Source organism: Carassius gibelio, chromosome B21 (genome assembly GCF_023724105.1).
Source record: "Carassius gibelio isolate Cgi1373 ecotype wild population from Czech Republic chromosome B21, carGib1.2-hapl.c, whole genome shotgun sequence".
Classification (NCBI taxonomy): Eukaryota; Metazoa; Chordata; class Actinopteri; order Cypriniformes; family Cyprinidae; genus Carassius; species Carassius gibelio.
This window is the reverse complement of record NC_068416.1, coordinates 22142188-22160783: the sequence shown is the minus strand read 5'-3', so window position 1 is coordinate 22160783 and position 18596 is coordinate 22142188. Positions and strand designations below refer to the sequence as shown.

Sequence of the window (18596 nt, the reverse complement as noted above, 5' to 3'; positions counted from 1 at the left end):
TTTCTTAGATAGCTGATGCTGTGATAATTTTGCTAGGTTTTCGTTTAATATTCTCACTGTCTGTTTTACTGAAGACTGACTTGTTTGGAATGTCATAAAGAGACATAGCGCCATCTTGTGATGCAAAATTCACACAAATACGGCAAAGTTCAAGGCTGTAAACACACTGAACCCATCTAGTGAAGGTATTGCTAGTTGCATGAATATGTGCATATGTATATAAAGAGAGACTTATATACAACTAGTATATATATATATATATATATATATATATATATATATATATATATATATATATATATGTGTGTGTGTGTGTGTGTGTGTGTGTGTGTGTGTGTGTACATTTATTAAAAAATTGCATATTTTCATATTGATAGCTATTTATTGCTGCCATGTATTCTGACAGATTTGTTTTATTATTATTATTAATTAATTAATTAATTAATTTTTATTTGTTTTTTGCAGATTTAATTATATTATAGTTGATGATGGTATGTGTATATATTTTTAAACATGAACAAATAAATAATAATAAAAAAATTATATATATATATATATATATATATATATATATATAAAAGCAAAAAATATTTCATATGTATATATACAGGTAATTTATTTCTTTTAAAAATATATAGCATATTTCCCTATTAACAGCCTTTTAAACCATATATTTTTACAAGAAACATGTACCACAATGATCTAAAAATGCAAAGAGAAATTAAATTCCACACTGCATAACATTACATTAACATACTCTACTTCTTAAGATTCTGCTGGAAAACAGGTTACAATTACACGTCTCTCTTCAGTTCTCTCATTTTCTTTTGCTCTTTGCTGGAATCAACTGTCCTTCTGGAGTTTATTACCTCCAAATCTGACAGCTTTGGATGAGAGTCAGAGAAACAGATTCCACCAGCCAGATGATGAGAAAGAAGCAGAGATACTGTGTGAGAGAAAATAAAGAACGGGGAAAGTAAAGTTAAGAGTGAGAAAATGAAAAGAAAACATTATATTAAACAGGTGCGAATAAAGAGACTAGCTGGGGATGAGAGATAAGAGGGCTGAAATGAACGAGGGAGGCCAATAAAATATCTCTCTCTCTCTCTCTTTCATCTTCTTCTTTGCATTCACAGGAAACATTTAGCCTTTTTCTGGAATCATCAGAATGTTGTGGTATTCTGTTTGGTAACTTCGTCCAGCCTGAGGTGAAGTGAAAGGTGTTTGGAAGTTATGAAAATGTGCTGAGACTGGATTTGCAAGATTAGGCAGCTCCACAACAACATGCCAGGGAGTTTATGGCTATTTTCTCAAACATACATCTCAATAACCTTTGTTTTTATTTATTTATTTATTTATTTATTTTTTGCTAAATCTCAAGAATTATTTTGTTAGAAAAATGAATGAGAGAGCTCTCTTTTAATTGGCTTGCTAAAAGGATCACTATTTTTGCTACAGACATGAATTATCAAATCATGTGGAAAGGGGACTGGACAGTTCACTGAGTAAAAAATGGAGGGATTATATTATTATATTGCTGTGTTTTATTTTATTTTATTTTATTTTGTTTGTATATACATTAAAAATACTTTTTGGGATATTATATTCTCTTAATTCCTGCTATTTGTTGCCTCCTTAATTCCTTAAATGCCAAGTTCATTTGATAAAATGACTATGCATTTAAAAGTCATTCATAAATATCTTCTGCTCCTTCTTGAGTAAAAAAGAGAGACCTGCCTCTGTTTGGAAACATGAGAGTGGCCACCCCATCAGTGTCTGTAGAGAGATACGGCTCATATATTACTGTTTCCATGTGATAAGGACCAATACAGCGGGTGCCACTTGTATTTCCGGATGATGGTCAAACATTAACGGGCCTTGCAGTTTCTAGGCCTTTAAAATTCCGGAAATGACAGAGAGGAACAGACAGCGGGACAACACCATCGACTGTATACTTAAACACCTCTTCATGTACTTCCTGAGAGACAGAGTCTGTGTTGGCAGAGCAATGAATTAGTGTAAGGAGCACATTTGTACGGTTGCTTGATGGTTTTAGGCATCACTGACAGGCCTTCAACCATCAAAGCAATGGTTCTCAACTGGTGACTCGAAACGGGTTCACAGCGCTAGATTAAAATAATAAATATGCAACGCTATGATAGCAAAAAAAATGAGTACATTAACTTTTTATCCTCTGCAGTAAATGGGTGCCATCAGAATGATTCTAAATGATTCTAGAGTCCAAACAGACGATAAAAACATCAGAGTAATCCACACGCAATCCACATGATTCCAGTCCATCAATGTATTGTCTTGTGAAAAGATGTGTGATTTTAAAAAACAAATCCATAATCAAAAAGATCCAATCATTAACTTCTAATCATTCCTTCCAGCTAAAGGTCCTCTAACATTGCTTGTCTGAATAAAGAGAGAAATATGCACAGATCAAGCACTGAAAAATAATTTCAAAACAGTTGTAAATAACTATGGCAAGACAACAGGGGGATGAACTTTTTCACTGGAGAAAGCATTATTATGGCTCATATATTGGGCGGAAGCAATGGTTTGAAGTTCAAAATTACTTAATCATGTCAGACTGTTTGGACTCTCAATCTGGCGGCACCCATTCATTGCAGAAGATCCATTAATGAGTAAGTGGGTGGAGTCTGCTCTTTGTAAACACTAGCCTATAGTTTCGCACTACTCTTGTTATAGTGAAACTCATGAAATGAGTTAACTAGTGTCATGTCAACATGTTAGTGTCATGAAAAAATTGAGCTTTTGGTTTGTTTCTGTTTAACCTGTAACATTAATTTATTTAATCATTGTGAATTGAACTATCTAAAGTCTTTTTTTTTTAAACCAGGTCTATTTGTCTCACATTTTTTGGTCTCTGATTAGGGACGCAGACGTGTCTTGGTCCCACATGGATACTAAGGTCAAAAGATCCACAATTTAGGTCCGTAATCTAATGCCAGGCAGCTAAAGTAAGTGGAAAGAGTTTAGGTGACCGCACACACACACACACACACACACACACACACACACACACACACACACACACACACACACACCCATCTGAACAATGTTAAATATCTGTTGATAAACACAAGCAGAGAAAAAAAACTCCAAGAGGAAGGTTGTGTTTGCAAAGCTTTATGTGAATCCACTTTGTTTCAGATGTTTCTTGTGTTTATATATATATATATATATATATATATATATATATATATATATAATTCTATTTAAAGGCAAAACCTGTTATTTGGTTAACAGTAAGTAAATTACTGTATATTGTGAAAAAGTGTAGCGAGAGAGGGAGAGAGAATTTAAATTAAAGTTTAAAGTAAACATTTAATAATATTATATATGCTTTTTACTGTAAATTTAAGTTAAATTGAAAAAGCCTAAAATATTGTTACCATAATTTGTATGGTAAATTTCTGGGAACCACATCTGCCAGTTTATTTTTTTTTTTACAGTAAATTCCTAATAACTTTTTACAGTATGTTGATATAACATATGATATGCAATGGAACACTGTTGACATATGAAATATATTTTCAGATTATTAGATTTCATTTTTTGCTCTCTATGTTTGACTTGTTAGAGTGGAAGCTCTACTAAGTCATGGTTTCTCTTATTAATCAGAGGTGACCAAAGTAATTGTTTTAATCCTGTTTGTCCTTTATTGTGTTCCAGACGGGCATGATGAAAAACGGCTTTATGGAAGTCGTGCAGGATTCATCCATGACAACACCATGCGCTGAGCATGTCAACAATGCCATGGAAATCAGAGGAAATGTAATCATGCAATGAATTTAATGTGCCTGAATGTTTTCACTCATCAGCCATTGTGCAAATGAGAGATGCATCAGCATGATGAGAAACTAATTAACACCCACTTTATTAATACTCATGCTATTCAGCTAAAAATCACTAAGAGTGTTCCTTTACAAACACATGTTATATAATCCCATTACTCTGTCTGTGAAGCTTTCTAGACCAGCACTGCAATTTTAAATGCTAAATAAACTCGTTTTTAATCAAGGGTGTGGCAGGTTTTTTATGCAGGCTTAATCTCAAGGATTCACAGCGGCTTCCCGGCACCCAGCCTAAAACTACCGCACCACACCAAAACACTCTGCATAATCACTCCGTCCCAGAGTGTGACTCTGTGAAACACAGCAGGTGTGCATGCTGGGGGAAAATAGCCAGAAGTCACCAAACAAGTTTTACAATGAGGCAGGCTTAAGAATAAACGGGTGACCTTCTCAGCTGACACTTTGGCCCAGTCCAGTCTAGATGATCAATATGTTCAGATCAGATGGAACTCATTAAAAGGACGGTTTTCACTAAGGCTTGGTTTGTTTGCTGGATTACAAAAAGTGCAATGGTTTGTCACACCTACATTTGAAAATACCCAGTCTATCATCTTATCTGGAAACTTGTTCCTTGTTCAACTTGTTCCTGCGGATTACCGTATGAGCCACGGATCGACTGTGACTCAGGATGACCCTAATGAACCTGGCTGATGTCAGCAGTCTGTCACTGCTTACAAACAGTGAAACATGTACAATAATGCACCTGCAGGCTGGACCCAAACGGCCAAACACTTGTTTGACACTGCATATTGCAGTGTTTTTTTAGGTACACTGTGGTAAAGACAGTGAACGGTTAGTGTGACAGCCGGAAAACCAAATCTGACTCTGATCTTAGCAACGGTGCTGAAAACACTCCTAAAACTGTATACTATTAATAAGTGTAATGTGTTTGTTTTTGTGTTTAATAATGCTTTAAATTACAGGAAGGGTGCAGAAGGAAAAGCAAACAAATCCATTAGGCCTCTACACTCAGTTTAATAATGAAAAATAGTTTGTTTAAACGCTAATGTTATTCCAGTATCCAGAAGGCACAATGCAATGATAGTATAAACTACATGATATATAAAAAAGCTGAAGTTAAATGGATATTTACTGCAGAATATTTACTTTAAGAATACTTAATCCCAAATATCAGCAGATTAATTGGTCTATAAATAATTAGGACAATTCAATATATTTTTTATATATTAATCAAATAACAGGCATTGAAAAAAATTATAAAATTTAATATTTAACAAATCCACAGGATCCATACATATATATATATATATATATATATATATATATATATATATATATATATATATATATATATATATATATGTGTGTGTGTGTGTGTGTGTGTGTGTGTGTGTGTGTGTGTGTGTGTGTGTGTGTGTACACACACACACACACACACACACATTTGACATATCTTATGCACACAAAATATATAATTATACAATTTAATGCTACAAATGAATGTAAATTAAATGCTGAATTTGAAAGGCAGTTATTACAGATCTTATATATACGATTTAGTAAATGTAATATTGTTATGCTTAATAAACATATAATTGATAATAAGTTGATTAATATATATTAGGCTATTTAACAAGGCTGATTTAGAAATTGTTATTGACCCATAACTCAAAATAGCCAAATATCAACTGATTTGTCCATCCATGACTTAAAAAATGCTATAATGTTTTTTTTTTTATAGTTTATCATATTTTATTCGATAAAAAGCGCACAGGAAATTACACATGAACGAGCATAGGCCAATTATCATACAAACACTATGTCATGCATGGTAAGCAGGCGAACATGTATACATTAAACAGTAAGGAAAACCTTCTAGCCTAAAGTGTTAGAGTGAAAAGATCCAATTAGTCTGTTAACTTTCTAAGAGTATGGAGCAGAAAGGGACTTACTTCAGCTCAGGTCCCTCCCTCTGTCCGCATTAGAGAGAGTCTGCACGTATGTCACAGGCACTATGGTGGAGGGCTGGTGAAGATGATGGCAGCTCTCTGCGAGAATGGCACATATGGACTCAACTGTGGCCGCAAGAGCGACAGAATATCAGTTTTACATGTCAAACTGACAGAATCAGCCTTTAAAGCGCTGGAAAACTACCAAAACTGTAAGGTGAGTGCTGGAAAACTTACAGTTTTATGAAGAGAAAGGGAGAGCGACAGCTGGCTCGCCTAAAAAAAGGCATTAGATTTATAAAAAATGTTGTTTTATTCCTTTCTAAACAACGCAACATCTCTTAAAAGTTAAATAAACGTGTTCAATTGGCTATTACCCTTGTAGAATTGATTGTAAAATGTTTTTTAATAAAGAAAAAAGACTCTAGGGAGTGAACATAATGCCAACACACCATTACCTGCTATAAACTCTTTGCATGAAATTTCAACTCCACAAACCACATTCAGCAAATGTTAATACATTTATGAAATCTCACTGATCGAAAGAGATGTATATTAACGGGTTAAACGTGAAATAGTTTTGTTAGTTTTATGTTATATTGTGTTTTATACTCGAAAGATGAGCTACAATGCTAACGGTTAGAGAAAACTTTCTCTACAAGCCAAAAGCTTCGATTCAGTTGTCTGTCATTTCGACCGTTTGATAGTTTTATTACGTTTACAGTCTCTTTAAAGTAAATGTTTAGCGTTACATGCGAGAAAATCTTGACAATTTACGAAAATTAAAGTTTGGTGAGCTAGCTGATAGCATGGCTAATGTTACTAGCTGGCAGTCCTCCAACAATGATTAAGTTCATAAATGTGTCGATATTGTTTGTTATTTGTTTAACTTTCACGACTCTTACTCTAAATAAACATGGTCCAGAATCACAATAAGACCAAAAAATATCTAAATTTGTTTAATTAACGTCTAAATATGGTTGCTTCGCTAGCTAACGTTAGTTAGCTATGAAGACACACACTCACACACACACACACACACCTGAAGAGTTTTATTAAAACAAATTGTGTCGTTTTTAATGCTATAATCTTTATTATGTGCTAGGCATCCATATGTAACTTAAACTACATTAGAAATGACTTAATTCTGCTACAACGTATTTTTAATGTGTGACACAGTGACTAATTGGGGAAACCCTTTACTTGTGCATATACCGTTTTAATAGTGCACAAATCATCATTCTACCATGTAATTTTGATAAATATTCCAACATAGGTCTGACCACAGGATTTGCGTATCATTTCCATTTAGATCATACGAGTGAGTTGTATTATAATTGTGAGTTAGATTTGTAAAAGTGTTATGAATATATGACAAAGATAAGGAAATTGATGAAACAAAAAAAATCTTCTGGCCATTTCTATCATTTTGAAAGGCTGAAAGAGTTTCTATTGGCTTACTAGGAGAAATTAGGGAGCTTCAATGAAGAGCTGCACTGTCTGGATTTTTTTAAAGCTCTACACTGCTCAAAGTGCTTATGAGGCAGTGTTTGACTTAAAGCTACAGCTGGCTCAGTGTAAAAAAAAAAAAAAAAAAAAAAAGGAGAGAGAGAAAGAAAAAACTATGCACTGGGTTCATACAAATGGTTCATGCGATCCTGAAAGGCCAAATCCTGGTAGGCCCAAGATTTGCTTTGGGTTGTGGATGATTGGGCATTCACCCCATCCATCTAATTGACACTCAAAATGTTGCAACACACCATCAGGGATACCAGATGAACAAGTCTTAAGCTGGGAGCTGTTTTTTATATTGCATGTTAAATTTAAGTTTTAGTAATTTTTTGTGCTTTTGATTAGTTTGTTATATTTGTATTTAGTGCTTTTTTTTATAAACCTCAAATTAAACATAACTTTAATATTCTACATATTCAGTGTTTTTTTTTTTCCAGATTTAATTTAAATAAAAATAGCTATTTTAAATAGTTTTTGTTTTTCATTCTAAGCACATGCACTTCAATTTGACATTATCTAGCATGGAAGCATACCAAAAATGTTGCGACAAAATATTAAAGGACTGCATAAGGTTCCATAACAATCGTGTTGTGTATTGAGTATCACGTTGGAGTAAAGAATGTAGTGATCATATCCTCCAGGGGTTAGCGTCCTGGTTAATCATTAACTTCAAGCGAGCCGTGCTTTATCTTTCATTTGGCTCTAAATGTTGATAATAGATCTTTAATTGCTAAAGTGTGTCTATAGATTCATTTTTAATGTTTGATTCACTACGGAAGCTGTTTGTCGCATGTGGTTTAGGCTGTTTGGCTGCTGAACACCGTGGAGACTGGACCACAAAGTTGTTGAAATGTATAAAAATTACAACAAACCGCATTGCGCAACAACATGCAAATTGGTTAACTTATGTAACAGCTAGTGGTTACTATCTTAACTTTGCAAGATTATTTGTAAAGTTATATTTTGTTATTTGCGTTAAGCATTGTAGCCCGGTCAACGCAGATGTGCAACCCATTTTTTAGAGTTGAGAAATACACGTTTTGGCTTCCAAATCATCAGGGAGCTTAATCGTAGTTCTTCATACTCCTGTGTAATGTGATCTGATCTAGTCTGTGTGCAAGTGTGCTTGGGGGTGGGGTCTTGTGAAACTTATCTGGTTAAACAAGCCTTTGCAGATGGAGGCTTTAGGCAGTATTTGAATTTAACCGAAGGTGGATGGTTGCACGGTTTGAAAGGTTTGGGCTGTGTGAGATGGATTCATGAAAATTGGGACATTTGTGCCATTGAGATGTCCCAACCTGAATTCATTCCTACTTTATATGTACTGCGTAAAATCACGGCTGATAATGATCCAGTTTCAGTAGAAATGGAAGGTGAAGTTGAGTGTATTGTATTGTGTTAGACAGTGTTCCTTAGAATCTGGTCTGGTTGTAAACTGCACATTTTAGGCCCTTCTGGTATTCTGTGCATGCAGGAAATGCACATACTGTAACTTTTCACAGTATTCATACCACGTGCTGCAGAAAAAGTATGCATAGTATGCCATTCTTGGATTGTAGTTTATAGATTATATAACTAATCTCACTGTTTTTATGTTTTTCTTAATTACATTAGATGATTGATTGGTTGCTTATATTTGATGTTTTGGTGGATGAAATTACTTTTTGCTTGTTTTTGACATTTGAATATTTTCATCTTTTCCAGAAGGCACCGTCCTCACAGGCGACGATACGTTTTCAGGGTCTTCAAGGGGTAAGTTGACTTTGCAGTGCCTGGTAATGAGTTTTACAGCATCTAAATGAGCATCTTCGCTGGCAGAGGTGTGGGCTTTACTCGTCAAAGCACTCAATAATTGTGAACCTTGTGCCTTAATAGAGACCCGCAACCATCTGCAGTTTTATTGGGTGGCTTCTCACTTTTCCACTGTGAAAGCACCCGTTTACTTCAGACACTGTGTAACTATAAATACTGGGTCAGAGAGAAGGGTTCTGGTTTTACGCTCCTGAATACTCTTTCTAAAGACATAGTGTGCTTTTCTAGTGTCTGTGCTGCCGTCGACATGTTATTACAAAGCTCTGACTGAGCTGACACAATGAGTCTGATTCAAAACCTAGTGTGCTGCGATATAGGAAGCCATCTTCATCCTTCAACAGTGATGGATGATCATCGGTGAATCATTTGAAATGCTCTACATGGGCGGCAGCTCCCTTAACTGTCAGTCAAGCGCATCGCATATATTAATCTTCATGAGAACCGCACAAAAGACTTGACCAGTATTAACGGTTGATTCCAGTGGAGTTTGGCATCTGCATCTTGTTAAGGCTAATAATCTTGCTAGGATTTTTGTGATGTGCTTTTGTCATTTTATTTTGTGGAATATTATATATTTAGCTCTTAAGTTTTAGTCAGTTTAGCATAGCAAGTCTTAGTACCTCGAATTCAACTCTTTATTCTCAGTTAGTTATTTTAAATTGAATATTCAGATTTGATTTCAGCTTTACTTCAATTAAAAGATTTTTAAAAGCATATTTATTTAAAATGTAAAGTTTTAAACCACCAGGAGAAACCTGACTACTGCCTAGGTAGCTAACTTGTGTTTTGCTACACTGATATGTTTTTTTTTTTGAGTCCCTCTATTAGTAGTTAAATTACATTTTGTTTCATCTCTGCCCTATCAGCGCATTAAAATCCCAACAACAGATGCTCCCAATGGCTGTCATAACTTTGACTTTTATTTGTCAAACTATGGCAAAGACAATCCTCAAGGAAGCTTTGAGTGTATCCACCAGTACATATCTGGGTAAGAGCTGCTGAGCAAGTTTCCTGTGTGTCAGAACTATTTTTCTGCTCATTTTGCTGTTGTTTCTCATTCGTAACCACTCTTCTTGTCTGATAGCTCTGGAGTCCCCCATCTGTCCTCCTTGGGAACGATTCAAGACAAAATCACAGTATGTGCCACCAATGACTCTTACCAGGTGACCAAAGAGAGAGTGGCCAAAGCTGAGGACGATAAAAGCAAAAGCAGCACCAAATTCATCAGACCCGGAGGACCGTTCAGAGGTTTGATATTAATGCACTCTATTTTTTCTCCTAACACATTCTCACTGATATTTGGAGAGTACCCAGTAATTCAAGTTTAAAATTAACCTAGGTTAACAGTTTCAAGTGTGAAAACTCTGATCAGTTTAATTGAACATTTTCAGCATTTCCATTTAAGTTCCTGTTGGCGTTTTAATCGAAACGTTTCTGTTTCAAAGAATCTTTCGAAACATCTGATGATTATCTACACAGGATGGGGTTTTCTTTTCAGTTTCTGTTTTCATTCCCCAATTTAGATCTGCGTGTGGTACATCGTTACATGAATTGGCTCATTTTCTAGATTGAAATAGACTAATTATGGGACCATTGTGTGATCATGCAGGTCTCCTCAGATTTTTCACATTGACCTGCAACTCTCGGCCAGTTCAGTTGTAACAGTCTCATAACATCTGCGTTTAACCAACCGGGAGCTTTACACAGTGATGTATGGATTAGGGTCAAGAGAAAAAGCAAGTAAAGGTTCATCCTATTTATCTGATGTGGCTAAGTCGTGGCACAACCCTTGTCTCCGAGATTACTGACGTGCCCCACATAGAGAAGTGGAAAGTGACCGACTGAATCTTTCAGGCTATTGTCACCAGCTTAGATTGTTAAATGAAATCAGCATTTTACAAACTGCAGGGGGGGGGAGACGATGCTGCAACTCATGAGACCTGTTTTATCTCATGTTTTAAAAACGGTATCACCATTAAGGAACAAAAAAAAAGTTTCACCTCTGCCAGACAAAACCTGTCTCTCAGCACCTGTTCAGCTGTCACTCCCCCCTGGGAGCCCCCATTCTCCGGACCACAGCTGGCGTCCACCACAAAACTGGAAAAGTCAGTTTCACCCCCATCCCTCGGTGCTAAGCCGCAGGGGAGGAGTGATGGCGGTGCGTTTGCATTTTTAAACAGCAGAAGGAAGTGCAAGAGTGAGGTTTGTGGTGTAAGGCTTTGCAGCAGCTGGTTTTCAGGAAACTGTGTAACACCTTTATTTGGGTTAAATCTGAGAGACATGATATAGAGTGGAAATGGTGCAGATTTGTTATAATCCAGAGTTTAAATGATCTTCCCTTCCTTGATTCCTCCCAGTCTGCCATACATGAATGATGGCCAAAGCCTATTATCCACTGACGTAAGAGTTTCACCTGATCTGTTGGTGGTGAGACAGCGCAAGTTTGCGTCTGGATGTCTTCCAGTCTTTGGTGCATGTTTGGGCAAACCAAGGGAGAGTTCATAAGAGAAAGATGTAGGAAGTAGGATGGTTAAAGAGTCACTATTCGTCACTACTTGTGAGAAATTTCACAATAGAGGAAACTTATGTGACACTTAAAACACTGAAGTATGTACTTCAGCATTGTTTTGAGAATGCATACTTTAGTTTGTATGAATCCTAATTTTAGATTTAGGGAGGAAAAAAAATAACATGTATTCCCCCAGTTTCACAGACAATGCTTAAGCCTAGTCCCAGACTTAAATGTAATTCTAAGATGTTTCAACAGAAATAAACTTGCAATGACTGATCTTAAAATATATCAGTGCCATTGTCTCAAGATGCACAAAAGTAATGTTTTTAACGAAGACCTGTTAATAAAAATTACTTAAATGTCCTAATTGAGCTATGGCCTAATCCTGGTTTAGTCTAAGCCCCTTCTGTGAAACCGGGCCATTAAATACAAATGTAAAGTATTAAGAGACCTCTTAAGGATAAATATTTCACTGTTGTAATCACTTGTTCACTCTGTGAATGTTGTTTTGGCATAGACAAAAAAGTCCAGCACCGAAAACCGGCCCCGTCAGCCCCCGATCCGGTTCCAGAGAGGAAGCAGACCACCCCCCTCAACCCAGCCAACACCATCCGCAAGTGCCTTACCAACAACCCCGTATCGCAACGGCCATACCGGGACCGCGTCATTCACCTTCTGGCCCTGCGCTCTTACAAGAAACTAGAGCTGCTCGGCAGACTGCAAAGAGATGGCATCAGCCAGAAAGACCGCAACTCTTTGGGCTCTACACTAAATCAGGTAAGAGTGAAGTTGTGGATTGAAATCAGTTCACTTTTTAGAATTAAAGCAACCATTAAGCTAAATTGACAGCAGGTGGAATGTTATAATAAAAACACAAGCTTTAATGGAAGACTTCTAAAATTGGTCTCATTAACTTTCATTTTAAGTGCTCCACTGTAACTCTAATTTTTGTTGGTTGTTTTTGATTGAATTTAACTTGCTTTTAACCTGAAATATTATAATTTTTTAAAAGCAAGATGAAAGACTAGAAAGGCATTAATCTTAATGCAACTTGAGGACTATCATCGTACATATTAGTTTGCGATGGGTCACAGTTATAATTGCATGGCGTCAAATCACACCTGGAATCTGCCCGCAGGCTACAGACTCACAGCACTATTGCAGAAGCACAGTGTCACGTAATGCAAGTCACCATTTAACAGACTAAACACAAAGACTTTCATTCATCTCAGCTGAATGTATAGCACATGGCAAATTAGGCAACCATAAATTAAACCTATTAAAGTCGTTATACACATGCATTCACCCTCAAACTGCTCATGCTGAAGAGACCAGCTTACTTCATTAAGGACATACTGTTGACAGTCTTCATATATGAATGGCTTTTGTCATCAAAAGGGGTAGAAGTTGCAATTTCGGTTCTCCCCGCTAGTTTAAATACCACGGAAAATAGAAATACCATGGTTGTCATTTTCTATGAAATCTAGAAGGAATTAATTCAGGCTTTGAAAAGGGAAGTATAAAATGATCTTCTCTGCTTCTTTGGAAATGCAGGAAGGACTGAGAATTTGAAACGGTGCCCTCACTGGGTTGTAATGTAAGAAGTAACACTATATCCTTTTGCCTAACTGTCCATTTCCATTACTATTTATAGTGTTTGTGTATCTGCCACTCTGAAGTATGCCGACTTAAGTATTCAAAGTGTGTTTTCGACCTCCTATCATATGTGAATATTTAGTTCAGTTGCTAAAAATAAAATGACTATATACATATTTAAAAAAAAAAATGGTTACAAATGGTTACAACAGTACTAATCATTAAGTTTAACAAATTAGATTCACATTATGTTAGTTTAATACTTTGTTCAGTGTTTGTTCAAATTCAGGCTTGGTTTAGCAAGCACCACTTATTAGGTTAATTAAATGTTAAAACCCATTTTAACAGCCACACTTCATGTCCCATATTTAATCAGAGAAAGGAAACCAATCAATGTAATGTTTTCCATTCCATTTAGGTGGCCAGTCTAAACCCGAAGGATAACTCGTATTCCCTGAAGGACTTTATCTTCCGTGAGGTCCAGAGGAACTGGCCGGGCTACACGGAGGATGAACGGGTTCAGTGTGACAGGATCCTGGCACGGTAAGACTCACCGGTCACATGCAATTAAAAGAAGAATGACTCTTTAATTGAACATGAATCATTTTTGAGAGCCAGTACAAGAGATCCCAAGAGTATTTGGCAAAGCTTAAATTAGTTCTCTTTTTTTTTTTTCTTCAACAGTAAATTGGGTTTGAATTCAGAGTCTGTATCTTCCAGCAGCCCAACCAAAGAGCCAACATCTCCACTGGTAAGAGGAATACTAGTATAATCTAGTTATATTGATTATATTATATTGATATATATTTTTTTATCATTGTATAATATGTATACACAGTACATATGTATTAAAGAAACAAATATCAATACATTATTATAAATTATATTATAAATGCTTTGAAATGTATAAATTATATTATTAATATATATTATGAACCACATACAAATATTGCCAATCTTTTGTACGTCAATTAATTTGCAGACCCAATAATTATTATGTTTCTTGCTCTTCAGAAACGTCAACCTGAGACTGACTTCATTGACCCTCTGATGTCTAAGAAGCCCCGAATCTCCCACCTCAGTAACCGAGGGCCCCCCTCCTCTTCAGGTCGTCATTCTTCAGAGACTGAGGACAAAAAACCTGCATCAACGGCCGCTTGCCCAGGACCCTATTTTCACCCTCCCCTTGTCACGGGCTCCAGGTCAAACTCCCCCAGTACACCAGAGGGCCGGGGGTCTCAGGACCTGCCCCTGGACCAGAGCTCTATATGCGGAAACTCCTCCGAGAGCTACGCCCCCCACAGCCACACGTCCAGCCAGCCGGTTTCCACCACGTCCCCCTTGTCCTTCTCCACCTGTACCGTCTCCACAACCACCATTACCTCCACTACTACCACCAGCAACGGCCACCGCGTTTCTTCTGCCGCGTCTCCTACGGCCAGCCGTGAAGGCAATGGCAGCAAAAAGCCCAAGAAGTCCAAGAAGCACAAAGATAAAGAGAGGAAGCGAGAAGGAGAGAAAGAGAAGGATAAGGACCGAAAGAGGGATAGAGAGCATAACTGCGATAAGGAAGCAAAGCCCAGGAAGAAACATCGGAATGAGGCAGAACAAAGACACATTCCTGCCAACATCAATCAAGAATCGGACCGAGAAGGTTTGTTTTGCCATGTCCTATGCATTTTGTGGTGTGAATAATTGATTATTATAAAAATATTTTGAATGAAGGATTTGTTAAGCTTGTTCTCTGGCCTGATGATAGGCTTGATTTATGTTCCATTTGCCTTTGGCCCTTGAACTTTAGTTTACAACAACAAATTTAAGTTTGTCCGTTCCCAAGAGACAAAGATCATGTGTTACGTGTGTTTGTGAGAGGGCAGATTTCCATGTTTCTACATGACTTTTGTGTCTCTTTACAGCTGGCAAAGACAAGCCTGTGAACAGCACTGAACTTCCAGTCCCAACAAAGCCCGATTACGTAGTGTGAGTGAACTTTGACTCGTTTATAGTGTGTCATTCTGCATAAACCCTCTGCATCACATACAGTAATATAATAAAAAATAATATTATTTAAGGTGTATAAATGCATTCATGTTTTTATATTTTAATATATATTTTATATTCTATCATAGAATTTCATGATATAGAATTTGTGATTCTATTTTTTTTATATATATAAAAATGTATTATGTAATGTATGTATTTTTTTTTTTTATTAGACTAGATATACGGTTTGGGTGTGTCTGTATATATGTGAGAAACGAGCAAATGATCTGAGACGTATTTCGAGTCTTATTGTCCTTGTATTGTTTTATTGCAGGAAGTACACAGCAGTGATATCTATGGATCAGAGGCAGCACTATAAGGATGACTTCAATGCAGAATATGATGAGTATCGCATCCTTCATGCCCGCGTAGAGAGAGTTACTCGTCGTTTTACAAAACTGGACGCCCAGTGTAGACGACTTGCACCAGGAACTAAAGAGTACCAGGTAGGATGATTCTTGTTCTTTTTATACTGGGAATTGCACAGAACTGTCTATATTTATGTCTATGTATATTTTTGTATCCCAAGTGTTTTTCTTGTCTTTCCTAACAGGACGTACATGAACAGGTGCTGCAAGAATATAAAAAAATTAAACAAGTAAGTGTAACCTTGCATGTCTTACCCATCTGGGTCCTTTTAGACCACAAGTAAACAAAAAAAAAAAAAAAAGTATTTTAATTGACACATTATGTTTGCTTTACAGCACAGCCCAAAATATTATGAAGAAAAACTGCGCTGTGAGTACCTGCACAACAAACTGGCCCACATCAAACGGCTCATCGCTGACTTCGACCAGCGGAAGGCGCAGTCCTGGCTGTAGGGCACGGGACCAAGCAACCCCCTCAGCCAATCAGAGCGCTCTTCAGCCGAAGGAGTGTGGGAATCAATCAGCTCCTTATTTATTCTATTTACTGATTCCCCACTCGCCTGTTTTTCCATATCTGGTCGCCTTCATCACTCTATATCATGTTTTTTTCCTTTTCATCCTATCCCATACCTTTTCATTGATTCCTTTTTCTTTCTTTTTGAAGGATTTTTTTAAAAGAAAAAAGGACAAAAAATAAAACTAACTTTTTGAATGCAAAAAGAAAGTTCGCAATGCAAACCGGGGGCCTTACAGCTCGTATTTCTTCAAGCCTTTTGCACAGGGGTGATCGAGCCAGTACATGTGAAAAAGTGGCCATAAAACAGGGGGTTTCCAAGAGCCTTGAGACTTCCTTTCTCCCGATGGCCCTGTTTTTCTTTTTTCTTTAGAAGAGCATCAGTATTCACGCCCACAGTGCAAATGATGCCTTAAGGTATTAATACAGACCTATATCGATGTGGCGTCAGTGAGACATACAAGCACCCGGGGCAGTGGGGAGAAATTATTATGACCTGATCACAGGTCCAGCGCACATTCATGGAAGGTGTGATCGATGTTTGCTTGTGTGTGTGTGTGTGAGAGAAAGTGGCGAGTGAAAATTGTCAGTGTTTGTTCATTTTTGGGAAGGACTGTGGGTCAGAAACTACAGGTAGAGATGGGCTCTGGGAGTAGATTTAGATATAAATTACATAAAAGAGAAAAAAAAAAAAGGAAAACAAAAATCCCCCAAAAAAAGCTGCTACATTTTTTTTTTTCTTTGAACAGCCGGAGCCTTCGGGATCAAGCCGGCTCGTTTTACGTGTTCTTATTTTGGGCCTGCTCTGTTTAAGAAAATGATTGTACCATCTTGAAGGCAAAGGTGCTACTGATTCATGAGAAAATGCGTCGAGCAGAGGCAGACCTGTATATCCATTTCAAATGTATTCATTAATTATTACAAGTCTCAGAACAGAGTTATTTATGACTTATATAATATTATATATTTTTTGTTTTCATTTTGAATTGCTGGAATTTTGAGTATTGAAAACAGAAACTGATCAAATATGCATAAAAGTCTTTATTTCACGGTATCATTAGTGATTAAACTTCTTAAAGATTAAGGGAAACGTTTTGTTTACAAAACCTGTGTGATGGGAAGTTGCCAAAAAAAAAAAGTTATAAAAATGAAACACAAATGCTTTCAATCCTATGTGTATATAGTCTGGAATAAAACGCGTTTCTCTGAGTGACATAACACTTTATCTAAAAGAAGATGGTGATCGAACACTTACAGTGTCTTGATGTATTTATTTTCTTTGATGCTTGTTTAGGAAAAAGATCCAGAATGCAGCTTTGTGAATCAGCTTTCAAAAGAAAAAGAAAAAAACATTGCTTGCAGTTATGCAAATTCTCACTGGATCATGGTGGATTCTGATTGGCTAGCTCATTCTTGAGGCTTGCTGCATTGTATTTGCACATTTTAAGATGTCTTTTTGAGATCTGAAAACAAATCATCTCTCTCTTATGATCACAATTATTCCATTGTTAAAGACTGGGAGGTGTTTCCTTTGTTTTCCATTGTTGTATATTGAAAAACCTGAGTGTGCCATTCTCAAAATAACCATTGATGAATGTTCGTTTTCAGTATTTGGGGCGGCAGATGGCATCTTACTTGCTTTTTAGGGGCTTAAATGTGATCAAACTCCCTAAGATGTTCTGTCGTGTGAGCTTCTGTTCATTTTAGTCGCAGTTTAAAGACTGGATGAAATGTCTGATGACAACCATAAACAAGTCATGGTTATTTAACAGAATTATAGCAGATGCTTATTTCCTCAGCATCCACACTGAGCCCTAAAGATTTGGGATGACACTAAGAAGTGTTGCTTTGAAAGGAGAATGTGCATCTACACATCAAACTTGGTATTGTAATTTGGGTGGGGAAGTATTTGGTGTGTGACCAACACTTGTTTTCTTTCCCTTTTGAAGAAGAGACTGTGCCTCTGACACCACTAAAGAGAGATGTTAATGTTGGAAAATAAGCCAAGAATCTCATAACACTGTCATCTCTTGTTTTAAAGGTGGGATGGGGGTTGTTTCAGACTGTAAGAAAGTCCCTGACCTGTCCACCTAAAAATGTATTAAATCAGTTCAATAAAATGTGAACTTGGCATTATTCTACCTTGCTTTTTTTCCCTGAGTCCATTTTACTTTATTTTTTACTGCTTATATTTTACTCTACATTTTCTAATCGAGAAATTAGAGCAAATGCGGTTAATGTTTGAGTGTCCTGAATGAGTCATTAAATTGTAAATCCAAAAGAATCGTTCACGACCTAAACAAGTAGGCTATGTAAGAGCAATAAATCTCCAGCAAGCAACTCAAGAAAAATACCTGCCACATTTGTCAAGGTATAAAATAGAAGAAAACAATTGCCTATATATATTCCGAGTGCCTACACTGAAAATTTGTGTATAACGATGAG

The 18596-nt window shown here is 36.6% G+C and overlaps 1 protein-coding gene across 1 annotated transcript; it reads left to right on the top strand.

Moving 5' to 3' along the window:
* Positions 1-5698: 5698 nt before the first annotated feature.
* ell2 (elongation factor for RNA polymerase II 2) lies at positions 5699-18282 on the top strand. Its single transcript, XM_052587549.1, has 12 exons — positions 5699-6011; positions 9011-9058; positions 9985-10106; positions 10203-10366; positions 12148-12407; positions 13645-13769; positions 13911-13977; positions 14241-14880; positions 15143-15206; positions 15544-15715; positions 15823-15867; positions 15974-18282. Exons 1-12 carry the CDS (start codon positions 5880-5882, stop codon positions 16088-16090), a joined length of 1956 nt encoding a protein of 651 aa, XP_052443509.1. The 5' UTR covers positions 5699-5879; the 3' UTR covers positions 16091-18282.
* Positions 18283-18596: the final 314 nt, after the last annotated feature.